Here is a 13,758-nt window from a genome sequence, read left to right as displayed (position 1 = left end):
CATTCCATAAAGCCTATACTATCGGAATTTCAATCATAGCTAGACTGTTATACATTCAGATCCATACAAAAAGGTTTTTTTTGTTGTTTTCTTAAAACTTACTTTTTCGGAATTAGTCCCTTTTGCAAATTCCTGATTCATTTAAAGATGATTGAATATGAAAGATGCAGCAATATAAAATAACTCTTTCTGCTTCAATTTTTTCTAACTAATGGAGAGTGACTTGACCCATATGAAGCCAGTTATATAGACCGATATACTGACAGTCATTGGGGGGGGGGGGGGGGACCGAATCTTCCTTAACCTTATAGGGCCATATTCATAGACATTCTTAGCGCGGGCTTCCGGTGGATGGTCAGCGAACTAGCGTTTTTCGTATTCATAAACCAGTGTTAGCGATATGATATGATATGAATCCTGTATAAGTAATCCGTCAATAGCCGGGACTAATTTAGCACGCTCCTAGTGCAGGCTAGCGAAATGTCTATGCATAGCACCCATAAACTTTTGAGTGCTAAGTAAAGTCTATATGAAAAACAATATCATGTTACTGGGCATACACTTATTTAGGCCTACCTTAATTATATTATCTTCTAGTAAAAAATTTGATTTTTAGAATTTGTACTGCAAAATGAAATGACGATTATTGCACTTATTTTTACTGCTTACTTTTTTTCCTTATTATTAAGCCAACAGTTTTTAATATTTGCTTGTTCCACAAAATATAAGGCTCAACAAATGAAAGCTCAGTTTTTTCAACATATTTCTTTTCCCTTCCTTCCCCTCCCCCGCCCCCATATCCTTTCATTCACTAATCATTACTCCATGTATATCTTTTTGTGGAATCTTTTATTTCATTTTCAGTAACATTAAGAACAAGGGGAAAGGAAGAACTTTCTTAGATTTCTTCCTAGATTTATTTAAAATATTTTTTATACAATTAACACGCAGAAAAATGCTATTTTGTGTTTTATTTTCTTCGAAAGTTTTTACAAAATGTGACTGACTAGAGGATTGTGATGAACTTATTCAAGAGCGGTAGGAATTTTGTGTCGGTTTCTGGAACTACCAAAGTTTAATGCCAGTGTTTTGATATTCTAGAGGTGAACACATTGGATCTTAAGTTTTCACAGCTAATCAAATCTCCTCTAGTTCGATTCTATTGAGTCTGGAGTCTATAAACTAATACAGAGGAGGAGTGGAAAAAAGTGAGAGCAGAAGAGCGTGGTAAGAGATTGGTTGGACAGAAAGATGACATTATGACTTTTCCAATGTTGTGATCACCTTATACAGTATAAAATGCTTTAAAATATTTCATGTATTAAGAAAGTAAGATAGTTACGTGATGAAATAAATTAATTTTCTGTACTTCTTAGAAATGTCCTTGCTACTTTTATTATGAACCAAATCATCATATCTTGCCATAACAGATAAAAAAAATATAAAGCATCCTAATGATGGAATGATTAATAAGGGCAGTGGTTGGTTTGTAATGCCTGCAAACATTATCTCTGATCTTTTCAGACAGTTAGTCTTGTAATGTCAAATTTAATTTTTGAAATGGAAACACTTGAGATGGAGAATTTGTCACTTCAGACAATAATTGACGAGGGTGAGACACGAAGAGGTGAATTTTGACTGGAGTGAAAAATGGCTAGTAAATTTGCTTGAACCTCTCTTATCAGTGACAGGGTTCTCATAATGCTGTAAACCTATAACAGAGACCTCTTGGTTGTACCTTTCTTCTAAAGAAATGAACAATTTTCGCATTTGCCTCAGCAAAGCTTGGCTCTAACAGCATATATACCAAGTTCTTGACCACTAAGCAAGTAGAGTACTTGAAAAAACTGCTTGACACCTATTTTCTATAATGAAAAATCATTTACCAAGAATTGAATCCTAGGCCTGTAAGTCAGCATTTCTCAAACCAGAAGTTATCTGAAGAGTAGCTTGGTGGGATGTAATGCATAGTTTTTTCTTAGCAAAATATTAAACTGATTAATAAATAACAGTTCTTCAATTTAAAATAGGTGACAGACTAACAAAACAATTCAAAGGAATTATGTAGCGCTTATACACTAGCCAGCAAAAAAAGGTGACTCACTGAATTCTTTTTAAAGAAATACAGCTTATACTTAACTTTTTCTACATTCTCACAAAAGGCTTATTGTAAAGTGAAGTATCCTGTGCATTTCATTCCCATCATCACAATGCCTTTTGTTTGCAGTTTATTTTTAAGTTCTATAATGTTGTAATTTATGAAAAATGTCAAGTAATGCATTTCATGAAATTATTGAGACAATGGTTTACATTAACACATGATATGTCATTGAAACTGTCACCGTGCTCTTATTTTGTCCTAACATTGGGTGTTACCACCCCTGGCAGCAATGATGGCCTCCATTTGTCATGACTTGCTGACTACCAGATTTCAACATTTCCTGGGGGTGATGTTCCACTCCTGCAATGCTGGCACCATTTCTTTCAGGGTGTCGAATTTACATCATTGGACATTTTGGCCGATCATATCCCATTGGTGTTCAATAGGATTTAAGTCTGGGCTGTATGCTGGCCACTCCAGTTTTGGTATCCTGACTTCGTGAAGAAAGTCCACATGCCAAGAGCAGCATTGGAGGTGGATGCTGTCATGTACAAGGATGAAATTTTCACTGAGGAAGGGAGCAAATGGGATTACATGGTCTGCTAACACGTTCATTATGTATCAGTGCGAGCTACTGACAAATAGCATTCTCTCGGAGAAGTTGTAAAGTGACTATTGAATCCCATGTCTTTTTCACATTCTCTCTCTGCCATGAGGTGACTGGAGGAAAAAATTGCAACTCATTCGTGAACAGTACCACTCACCACTGGTTAAAAGTGCAATAATTATTCTGGTGTTGACACCGAACTATTATAACTGCATTGAGGGTGAGCTGTGGAATAATTGCAAGTCTTCTTGAGGTCAAATTGGCTTCCATGAATCTTCGTCTAACAGTCCTCTCACTCACAGTGACGTTTCTCATTGCTTCGAGACAATTTCTGACTTGGACTGATTTGTATGGTGATCTTGTAAAACATTGCAGACCTCCTACGGCCTAATCTTGGTCGCCTGTGGTAGATAGGTAGTGAGTTCATGTAATTGTTGTAGAGCACACTGGACACTTCCAAATGACGCACTGATAGTATTAGTTCCTAAATGAATGCTTCATCCATCCTCAACCAATGTAACAGCTCTCAAAATGTCACCCTGACTAAGAGGCATTTGAACTTACCAAATTCAAAAGAGAATCTGAAGAAAAATGTTGACGTGACAGTAAATGTACCACACAACAACAGCCACAATTTAAACAACCCGTTAAAAGGTTTTATTGCCGGTCAATGTTTTAAAACTATAAAGCACACAACCTAACACTTAGAGGTGAAAAGTGGCTCATCAGGTGGCATTTTATGACCTCTTAACATCATATTCATCTCCAAAAATGTTGAATACATACATATTTTCATAGTCATGAACCTCTTTAATTTAATAATGCTCTCTCTAAATTGGTGGTGTACTGACGATTCGGTTTTTACAAAGTGATCCTTTCTTAGCTGGAAATGCTGCTCAAAGTTTGACTGTTAATTTGTTATGTCAGCAGTAGTTGGGGATTAGAGAAAACTAGAAGTCAAGGTACCTTATGTACAAGCCTGGAAAGTGTAGACAGGACAAGGAAGTTCCACCCTCGTGTTTTCAGAAACTTAATAGGGGGAAGTACGAGTAAGTGATCAGCATCATGCTCTGGCCATTTTAACCCAAGTACACATTAGCTTTAGTGTGGATTCAAGAATCATTCTGAAAGTTGTAGAAGGGGAGAGAGAAACCCTGGTCTTTGCCCTAAATTGAATTAACACTTCCAATTCAGAGTCAGTTGCTCTTCAGTCTTAGGACATGATGACCATAGGCTTATAAAAAAACTTCACATAGCGGACAAAACATGTCTCAAATGGACTTATATACCTCCTGTCTGATCACCCAAAGTCATTCCAGAAACCGATTAAGAAAACCAACTGAACTCACCAATGATAACATGCCAAGTCTAAAACTACTTTCAATGTATTGCACAACAAATATATGCACTGAACTTTGAACTTGAAGTTCCTTAAAAGCTAGTCCTTATCGATTATTTATCAACTCTTAAAAAAATTCAAACTGAACCCTGTGAAATAAAATAACTTCCATGAATATCAAGAACTTTTCTTACTACAAAGGAACGTAGTTAATGTTCTTCATTGTGTTATGGAACTGTGACTGAAAAAGTGCTGGTTGCAAGAAACATGGAGATGTGAACAGATAAACAATTAAAAAGATAAGTTACTTAAAAATAATACTAAAAAGTTCCCAATATCCTTAGAATAGGGAAGGATGAGTAATATACTTTCTGTCGAGTCTAATAGACTATAGTTAATATTCAGCTTGCAATTGCACAAGAAATTTAAAATAATTCAGATAAAGACTAATATTAAACAACATGCCCACAACCAAGGATTTTTTTAAACTCCTAATGCCCAACCGATTATTCAAGGCACAGTAAAACCTATTAATCCATTAATGCACAATAAAAAAATTATCTTTATTCATAATTCCACACCTTTTAGAGGTGACCAAGAATTACTGCATTATCAAAATAGAAGTCCAAAAGGGTGATTATGAAGACAGATGCGACAATGTATGTCATGCCAAACAGGAACAAAAAATTGAAAGAGGCAATGGAAAGGAAAGGGAAGGGAAGCCACAAATTATTCATTTGAGATACTCCACCTCCAAAGTTAGCCAAACGATTGGTTGGTAACACTCCTAGAATTGAAACAAATCCTGAAAATGTTCATTTTTTATGTATGGACACCTATATCGTAAAATTCACTACTCCTGATAGGATGCTAGTTACTTCCACAATGTGTTCCCATTTCCAAGTATGATACCAATTGAAAGATGTATTCTGCATATTTTTGTTTCAGGATGGTTAAAATTTTGAAACCGATTTAGCTTGTTCCTAAGACGATTTTGAATTGAGTATCCAAATACAATGTGTTTGACAGATTCAGATTTGGTTAAACCAACTATGCATAGTGAAATTTGGTATGTAAAATCGGTGATGATAGGGTTGTTTCTGTGTATCCCTTTTTTTTACTCTTTGCTCTTTAATATTTAAATTTTGCATTGACTTCTGGTGATATATTGTTTGGAATTACTTTTACTGATTATTTATATAAATCATTATTATTATTATTTGTTCTTCCGAAAGTAGAATTCTGTAATGTCTGAATTTATATCTGGAGGAATTCACTTCTTATTTTATTGATGGTGGAACTGGTTCACAGCTGTTGAGGCAATAATTTCCTGGCCCTTTTGGATATTGCATATCACTGTCATAATGACTTGACATTCACTGCATTGTGACAAGGTTCTTTGGATGGGAACGGCTTTCTAATGGTAGGATGATAAATGAGAATGATGTAAGCAAGGAATTGCCACTAAATTTTGCGTACAGTTCTCCTATACAGGAACAGTGTTCATGTGCCAAAAATATATAATAGAGGGTTTTTTGGGCTTTAATTTCCTTGAGAAGAGTGTCATGATAATTTTATCACCTTAAAAATCCATTACCTTCAGCTGGGTTTTAACTCATGAATTTCATACGTAATGACAAGCATGGAAACCTCTTGAGCACTGTGACTGATCCTACTCTCAATGAACACAACGTAAAAAACAAGATTCGAACCTCTGGTCTCCTCCATTCTGGATTAATAAGGTTTTTACTGTAGTCTGATATTGCAGCTCGACAAAGCCGTGCTCTCTACATTAAATTGGGCATTTTATGCCTATCAATCAGTTAACAGAGTAGTTCATTACAAGAGAAATCCCTCAAATTCATTCACTTCTTCAATCAATCGGTCTATGATAATGTAATATAATAATGCAGAGTGAGTATGGTAATGGAATAGATGTACCTACCAAGTGTTTTATTATAAAGGCATGCTGGTAGTCTGAGCTACTATAGGGGTCTGGCAGTAGGGGCATTCTTTCTGAGTAGAAGCACAATTACTACACAACACATAATGATTGCAAGGGGCTAATGTCACACTGCGATTTCCTTCTTCACACACCATGCATTTGGTTGCTGTCTGCATGTAGATTACCTGTAAAACACACAAAAGCATATCACAAATAATCTATATTTGATTACATAAAAAAACTATGTCACATTAGCATCAATAGAAATATTTCTAAAGGTACGGTCACATGTCGCTACTTTTGCTGCGCAACTTTTGTACTGCAGCTGTAAAAGTTGCGTGTCGTGTTCACACGTAAGCCAAAAGTAGCGTGCTGCACGCTACTTTTCGTGCTCCGCAACCCGAGTGCTGCAAAAGTTGCAACTGGAGGTTGCGAGTCTGTTCACACACAAGGCGCTACTTTTGCAGCCGCAGTCATGCTGCAGGTTTCCATCTCCGTGTTGACTTCTCAATATACATTTTGTGGTTATGTTCACATTATTAATAAACTCATGTGAAAGCTTACTTATATATTATTTGCTTTTCTGTCCTAACTAGTATTCAGAAATTGGTATTATTTTTACTATAAAGCTTTTAAAAACGCCTATATACTTAAATGATAACCAACAGCATATTCACGTAATCAATGTTGGCAACCCTCCTATTTGAAACTACACTACAAAAAATTAAAAAAGTGAATTATATCGTCAGCAAATATGCTCAGACTGTATTGTGCATTTAATAACTGTTACAAATAAATTATTTTCACCACATCTAACATTAAAATACAGCCAAACAATAAAAGTATCATTAGCACATTTGGGTGGCAACACTGATCGCAACCGCAGCAAAAGTTTCAACAAAACCGATATCAAAAATGCTGTGGCTGCAACCCTCAGAACTCTGTTCACACATCACTACTTTTAAGCTGTGCACAGCATGGAAAAGTAGCGAGCAGCAGGTTCGGCAGCCACTACTTTTCAGGTTGTACCGTTGTTCACACATCGCAGTACGAGATTTTGCGCAGTTTTTTGTACTGTAGCGCTGCAAAAGTAGCAACGTGTGACCATACCTTAAGAAAGCACTATTATTAACTACAGATTCAGTAAAATACATAGAGGTGATCTTCGAAGCTTACTTAGAATAAAAAATATAGAATATATAATACGAAAAGATGAAAGGTGTTTATCACTTATGAAACATTTGTCAGGCATGAAATGGGGATGTTCAAGAAAAACTCTTACTACTACTTAGAATGTCTATATAAAACCAGTAATTACCAACTATGGTGAAGTTTTAATAACAGAGAAACTTAAAAAGACAAACCGATTAGAAAATCGAAGTCTGTGATTAATTATACAACTGTCAAATCTGCTCCAATTCCAGCACTTGCACTAATCTCCTGTCTGAGCAGTGAACCATCTGTGAAGACATGAAGCTATTCATTTTCTGGACATAGTGTTTATAGTTTTAATTGCTGCTCCTTTCATTTCATGCAGTGTATTTTCTGATTTCTTTAGATTTTGTAATAAATCAGTTCTATATTCAATAATTTGGTAGTTCAAGGGTGAGATTGTTAGTATTAATTTTTCACATTTCACTGTTTCTAAATCAAATGGTGGCAAAGCAAATTGTCACACAGTCATTTCTGATCAGAATTCAGACTTTTTAGGGATACGTTTAGCAGACAATTTTCTTATTCCAAATCATGATGTACAATATGAAAAACACGTTCATAAAATTTTTCCAAAGTCTCTAATATATATCTGAGCCCAATTCATCAAGCCTCCAAAATCATATCACACATGGCATTGATATTTTCTGGAGTGGTCGGTTACAGAAACAGTTCTTATAACATGGTGTTCATGCCTTACATTTTTTATTATGACATGGTGACATACAGAGGACAAAAAAAGGTACTTCAACAACTGACACTTCTCATAGCAACCACTTTCACTTTTATCTATAACAAAGATATAAGACTAACTATGTATCAATAAACCTTTGCAATTTAACTTTAGAAAAAGGAGTCAATGAATGCACTTGCTATTTAAGAAGTTTGACAAACAGTTTTAATTTCAGATTTCGTTATTCCAAAGTAGGCTAATTATGAGTGTAACTAGAATAAGTAAAGTTGAAAAGCTTTTAAAAAATGATGCAAGCATAATATAAATTAATATTTTTCAACTAAAGGATTAAAGTTCAACTAGAAATGAAGCTGCTTGGTGACTCATTGTTTTGTTATGGTTACTACCGTGAGTTCTTTGAACTTTGCACCTGGATAATCATTTGTACAGAGATTACGATGAGTTCTCTGTACTTTGCACCTGGATAAATAATCATTTGTACAGAGATTACGACTAATGACAATGAACTTCATATCTACTCATTCATAAATAATTGTATTTGCTTTGTAGTATTTGGATAAATATTGTGCAAGAAAAAACAACTTTTACTGGAATTAATCACAAAGAAGAAAATCAAGAAAATGCAACTTCATTCTACCTAGTGGTTACTTTATCACATCATTCACCTTCATGTATTCATAACATTCGAAGTAAAGGGAAGAGGAGAAGTTTTCTCTGTCTCTCAATGAGCCAGTCAAGGTTCTGTTTGATTTGACATGCCTATAGTAACCATATCATTATCAACCATTTCATCATATGTAATTATTATACTAATTTTAGTGCTCGAAGTGAAATGCCATGGGATATAATAGTGATAACAACAACAATAACAATGTCGGGATTGCCATAACTCTACTTCATAAAAATGGGATGTATATGTGGATTGGGTGGGTTATCGACAAAGAATGAAAATGTGCATTATAGTTAACATAGTTTTCTTATACCAACTTCAGTCCATTGGATGTTCCGTAACAGACATACTCTTTTCATTTTTGGCATTAGGACTTGGGAAAGAAAAATAAAACTGGGCTATCTCCAAGAGTTCTGAATAATGCTTTCTGCAAGCCTTCTAAATTTTTAAGAAGACTTGTAAACATGCATTTAAGTACGCATTTTTTAAACCCGAAATTTTTACTCAACAAGGCAATACTTTTTGTATCACTAAAATCAAAATCATTCATGGTTTTCTGGAATGTATAGTAACACCAGACAATAATGATTATAACAATGGAAGTGATAGTAATGACAATAAGAGTGAGGAAAGAAGATAAGAAGTAGACAAGGAAAATAAAGAAGATAGTGCGTGAAAAAAGGGAATAAATTTGGTAGGAAATTATAAATACTCTCCCTCAAACATTTTCTCCATATTAAATTCATAGGATGTGATAGATATCAAATCACAAATCTCTTATTAATACCATCTGAACCAATGTCATGACTGGAAGATGAATAAAGGAAGCAGGTAAGAATTATAAGGATGCAGAATTAGCCAAACAACTATAGCATGGGAATTCCATTATGATTAAGCCAGATTCTAATGTGAGAAGTGCAATTTGCGTGTGATGAAGATGGAGTTATAGCAGATTTGAAGATATTCTCGTCTCCTATGTCATCATTTATCCATAATTCACAATCATTTGTATTGCTGATACACACCAACTGCACTTTTGTAACTTCTGTACAATGTCAACGTACTTTGCATTGTGATAAATTACTATCACATTCCCACAAAACAAGCTCCACAAGATTACTACAACAAGATGTTGCATTAATAAACAACAACAGGGAATAATGCTAGGCTGACAGTGGTAACTGAGTTACCACGTACAGTACTTGCCAGATGGATCAGCTGATCTGTCTGTCATATAGTCAGCTGGTTTTATGTCTTATGTCATTTTAGTGTGTCGGTGTTGGTCTGTCAGATTAAGTTGTAGTTGACTGAACTTAGGTACTGATATTGACTTCAACGAAATTCCAGATTTTCGCATCAAATTGCGAAGAATAACACAAAATAAGGTGTGGAATGAACAAAGAGATTACGATCAGCAGATTAAAGCAAATATAATCAAGTATTTTTAGATTAATTTCTCAATTATAAATGTAGCAATGATACTAATTCTGTACCTTTTCGATTTCTTCCAAATCAGACCTAAGTTGTGCCTGCAGAGACTTTAATGTTGGAAGTGATAATGTTTTCAATTCTGATGCTCTCCTAAGACCATGAAGATAGGGACTTCCTTGTAGTAAATCTACTTCTTTCTGCAGAGCTTTTGCTTGTGATAATGCCTGAAATACAATAAGAAGTTATTATAAAAAAGCTGCAATCCTCTTTGTTAGGTTATTATTTGCGATCAATTACACGGAACAGATGTGCATAAAGACATTTCCACCTTTCTGGAAAAGTGGGGAAAGGGGAGAGGAGAAACTGATTAGGAATTTGTTAGTTCTCTATTCCTATCCTGAATTTAAAATCAAACTTGTGAACTGGTACTATATATGGCAACAAACAATATTCAAAATATCAGGAGTGAAAATTATGAACTGGTTTCATTATTTCAATAATAATTACCGCTGCATCAGTGCAATGATATCTTCTCAGATCTCAGAAGAATAGTTCTTTATTACAGAGCAGTTATGTTACAAGAACAATGAGAGAATTTGAAATATTATTGTTATAAACACGTTTGCAATGCTTAAGCATCTTTCTGTGTCCAAATTTTCTTCTCCACTCTTCTCTATTTTCCTCAATCTCTTTTTCTAAACCTTTTTGTTGCATTTCCTTACTAATTTTCACACTCCACTTAATCAATGGCCTTCTCCTCTTCCCCATTCCTGTAGGTATTCATTCAAATACCTGTTTCGGTAATCTGTCATTCTCCATCCTTCTTCTAATTACCTCATTTCTTATTTTAACTAATATTTAACATTCTGAAGACCTTGATAAAAGTCCCAATTAAAGAAGGAGGAGGAGAAGAATTAGGAAGGGGAGGATGATGATGATTTGAAATATTACCCACAAAAAAGGAACTAATTTCAAAGCTAAATATGAATTCATATAAATTTTAAATGTAATATGGATGATTTGTTTTCTGTCCTAATTTTTCTGTGGATGATTTTATTATCTTAATACGTACCAAACGCCAAAACTTGTTTCAATGCCTAAACATTTTCCTTAGTTTTCTTTCATGCCAATATTTTTTAAGAATGGTATTGTGCATGAATAGGGCTGTGCATCTGTTCACATGACCCAGATTCATTACTTTATTTGAATTTCAAAGAATACAATTTGTGTTGTAAATTGCTATCCTGTGAAGTGTCCTGCTAAGCAGTCATGACCTGTCCATAGTCTGAATATTGCTGGTGTAGATTTTCGTGGAGTAGTTAAAATAATCTTTCATTTCTTGTATTTAGCGATAGCTTCATTAGGTCACTTCTGTATGAATCAAAATTTCCTGCTCATGCACAGTAGCTCAATATGAGTTCCAACAAGACTTGAACTGATTCCAAACCAATATTGAACTCCCAGTTCCCTGTTCCAACGTCCATCATGAGTGATTTGGAAGATTATAGCTACATATTTTACGAAGAATTAAGTTCGGAAAATGAATGTAATTTTAATATGAGAAGAAACTCTGAAGGCCGTGAAAGAAGAGTTCAAGAAACATTCCAACAATGTAAAATCCCAAATTAGTTCTGACACCGTACACAACTGGCACAAGCGCAGAAAGAAGTTCAGTATTAGTTCGGAACACATTCTGAATTGCCTGCTGGAATAAACCTAAAGAATAGGACGCATTCAGAAATGAGTGTAAAGCCACTTCCGAAGCAAGTTCTTAATTAAATATAAAAAGGAAAAAGAAATGTGGGGGACGTAAGAGGTAACTTGAACTGAAGCCTGAGGAAAATCACATTGTAAGTTTGATTTAAAATATGAATTCAAGTAATTGATGTTCATTCTTACTTCACTGCACTTGTCACAAAAAATTTAGAAAAAATATTTCAAGAATACTAGTATTAGTACAAGTTCCCAGCTTTATAAAATAAACATACTGAAATAATGGTTCAAAAAATATATTCACTACATTTCACAGCATCTTATATCTTACACGGTTACAACATACCTCATCTCTCTGTTGTTCTGCAATATTTGCTTTCCTATTAGATTCCTCGGCCTCTCGCTGCCATGCCTCGCAAGCTGTCCGTGCTTGAGCTATCCTCTCATCCCATGATGCCAACTTCGACCTGCTAGATGCTAATTCTTCACATAATCTCTGCATCTGCAACAGTATATTGCACAAGTTCATTAATATATGGACAGTATTTACTATTTAAAAAGAAACTTCATAATGTTTTCTATACATTGCAGAGTATTTAATTCCCTCATATTAAGGATTTTAACATTTAAGGGATAGAAGAGAAGAACTAATCCAATCTCAACTGTAAAAACTGAAATACTCATTCATGACTGGAGCTTTTCACTTTCAAGATTCAAATTCAAATCATAGAGAATCCAAGTGGAATTTATGGTAGATGAAGACTTGTTTGGACAGGCTATTTCAGGGTAAAATTTCTCTTCCTATAATTTCACTGCAGCCAGTATCACCATCGCAACAAATATAAGTTATTCACTGCATTATTATGCAGTGCATGCAGCCCAGGCCCAGGCTGTGATGGCATGTATGCGTGTTCTGCACACAGTATAGTAGGTCACAGTGTTTATCCAGCTCTGGCCAGGACAGGCAGACACGAGGAATCATAATGGGTGGAGAGTGGGTGAGACACATCAAGGCCACGCAGCGCTAAATGAGTCAATTGCTTGCTTCTTTGTGCAGTATGCTAATGTATGAGTGATAAGTTTCACGACATAAGGGAACTTCATAAATTAATCGCGGATTATCAGTACCCCATACTCCAGTACCTATTGTTCTGTGAAGCAATATGACCATGTAAATGAATACATGGCTCATTTGAAAGAATTATTAAATGTGGATCAACAATATTTTGTAAATCCAATTACAGAAATGTATTAGTTTTTCATCATCATGGGGTCGTAAATCATGGATGACAGTCACTCTATAAGGTTTTAACTTCAAAAGTTTAGCAGGCGTATTTAGTTAGGATTTTGGAACACATACCTACTGTGCAATATGTCGTACAGATTTCTTTGGATAGTGTTCCAATGCTGCACCAATTTCAGAGACTTTTTCCTCCATTAGAATCCTTCTCTTTGGCTTAGTAATTATAGAGTTAAGAAAAAAAAACCGCACACTATCTATCTATCTATCTACCTACCTACCTACCTACCTACCTACCTACCTACCTACCTACCTACCTACCTACCTACCTACCTACCTACCTACCTACCTACCTACCTACCTACCTACCTACCTACCTACCTACCTACCTATCTATCTATCTATCTATCTATCTATCTATCTATCTATCTATCTATCTATCTATCTATCTATCTATCTATCTATCTATCTATCTATCTCCCCTCTCTCTTTTAACAAACTTATCACTCTTACATCTCCACACTGCATAAAGCAAGCAAGCAACTGATGCGTGACCTTGAGATGAGTCACCTACTCTCCACCTGTTTATGAGTCCGCACATCTGCCTGCCCAGGTCAGTGCTGCATTAACACCATGACCTACTACATTGCACATGTGGAACACGGATGCAAGCCATAGCTGGCCTGGGTCTGTACTTTATAGTATATTCTGAAAAATTACAGTACTCTTCGCAATATGCTGAAAATACTAGTCTGGAATGAATATAATGTCAGAGTTCCTTAAAAATTCTGAATACCGGATGAAGA

General features: G+C 35.1%; 1 protein-coding gene across 1 annotated transcript in view; it reads right to left on the bottom strand.

Moving 5' to 3' along the window:
- Positions 1-956: 956 nt before the first annotated feature.
- Positions 957-13,758, bottom strand: part of unk (RING finger protein unk) — a 64,469-nt gene continuing 51,667 nt past the window's right edge. Inside the window, exons 13-15 of the mRNA XM_069835190.1 lie at positions 12,059-12,214; positions 10,062-10,223; positions 957-6,177 (exon numbers count right to left, since the gene is read on the bottom strand). Of these exons, the coding sequence (XP_069691291.1) occupies positions 6,004-6,177; positions 10,062-10,223; positions 12,059-12,214 (492 nt within the window). The 3' untranslated portion in view covers positions 957-6,003. The remainder of the gene's footprint in view (positions 6,178-10,061; positions 10,224-12,058; positions 12,215-13,758) is intronic.

This window comes from Periplaneta americana, chromosome 9 (genome assembly GCF_040183065.1).
Source record: "Periplaneta americana isolate PAMFEO1 chromosome 9, P.americana_PAMFEO1_priV1, whole genome shotgun sequence".
NCBI classification, from domain to species: domain Eukaryota; kingdom Metazoa; phylum Arthropoda; class Insecta; order Blattodea; family Blattidae; genus Periplaneta; species Periplaneta americana.
The sequence above is the reverse complement of the archived record's forward strand: the minus strand, read 5'-3'. Positions and strand labels throughout refer to the sequence as shown.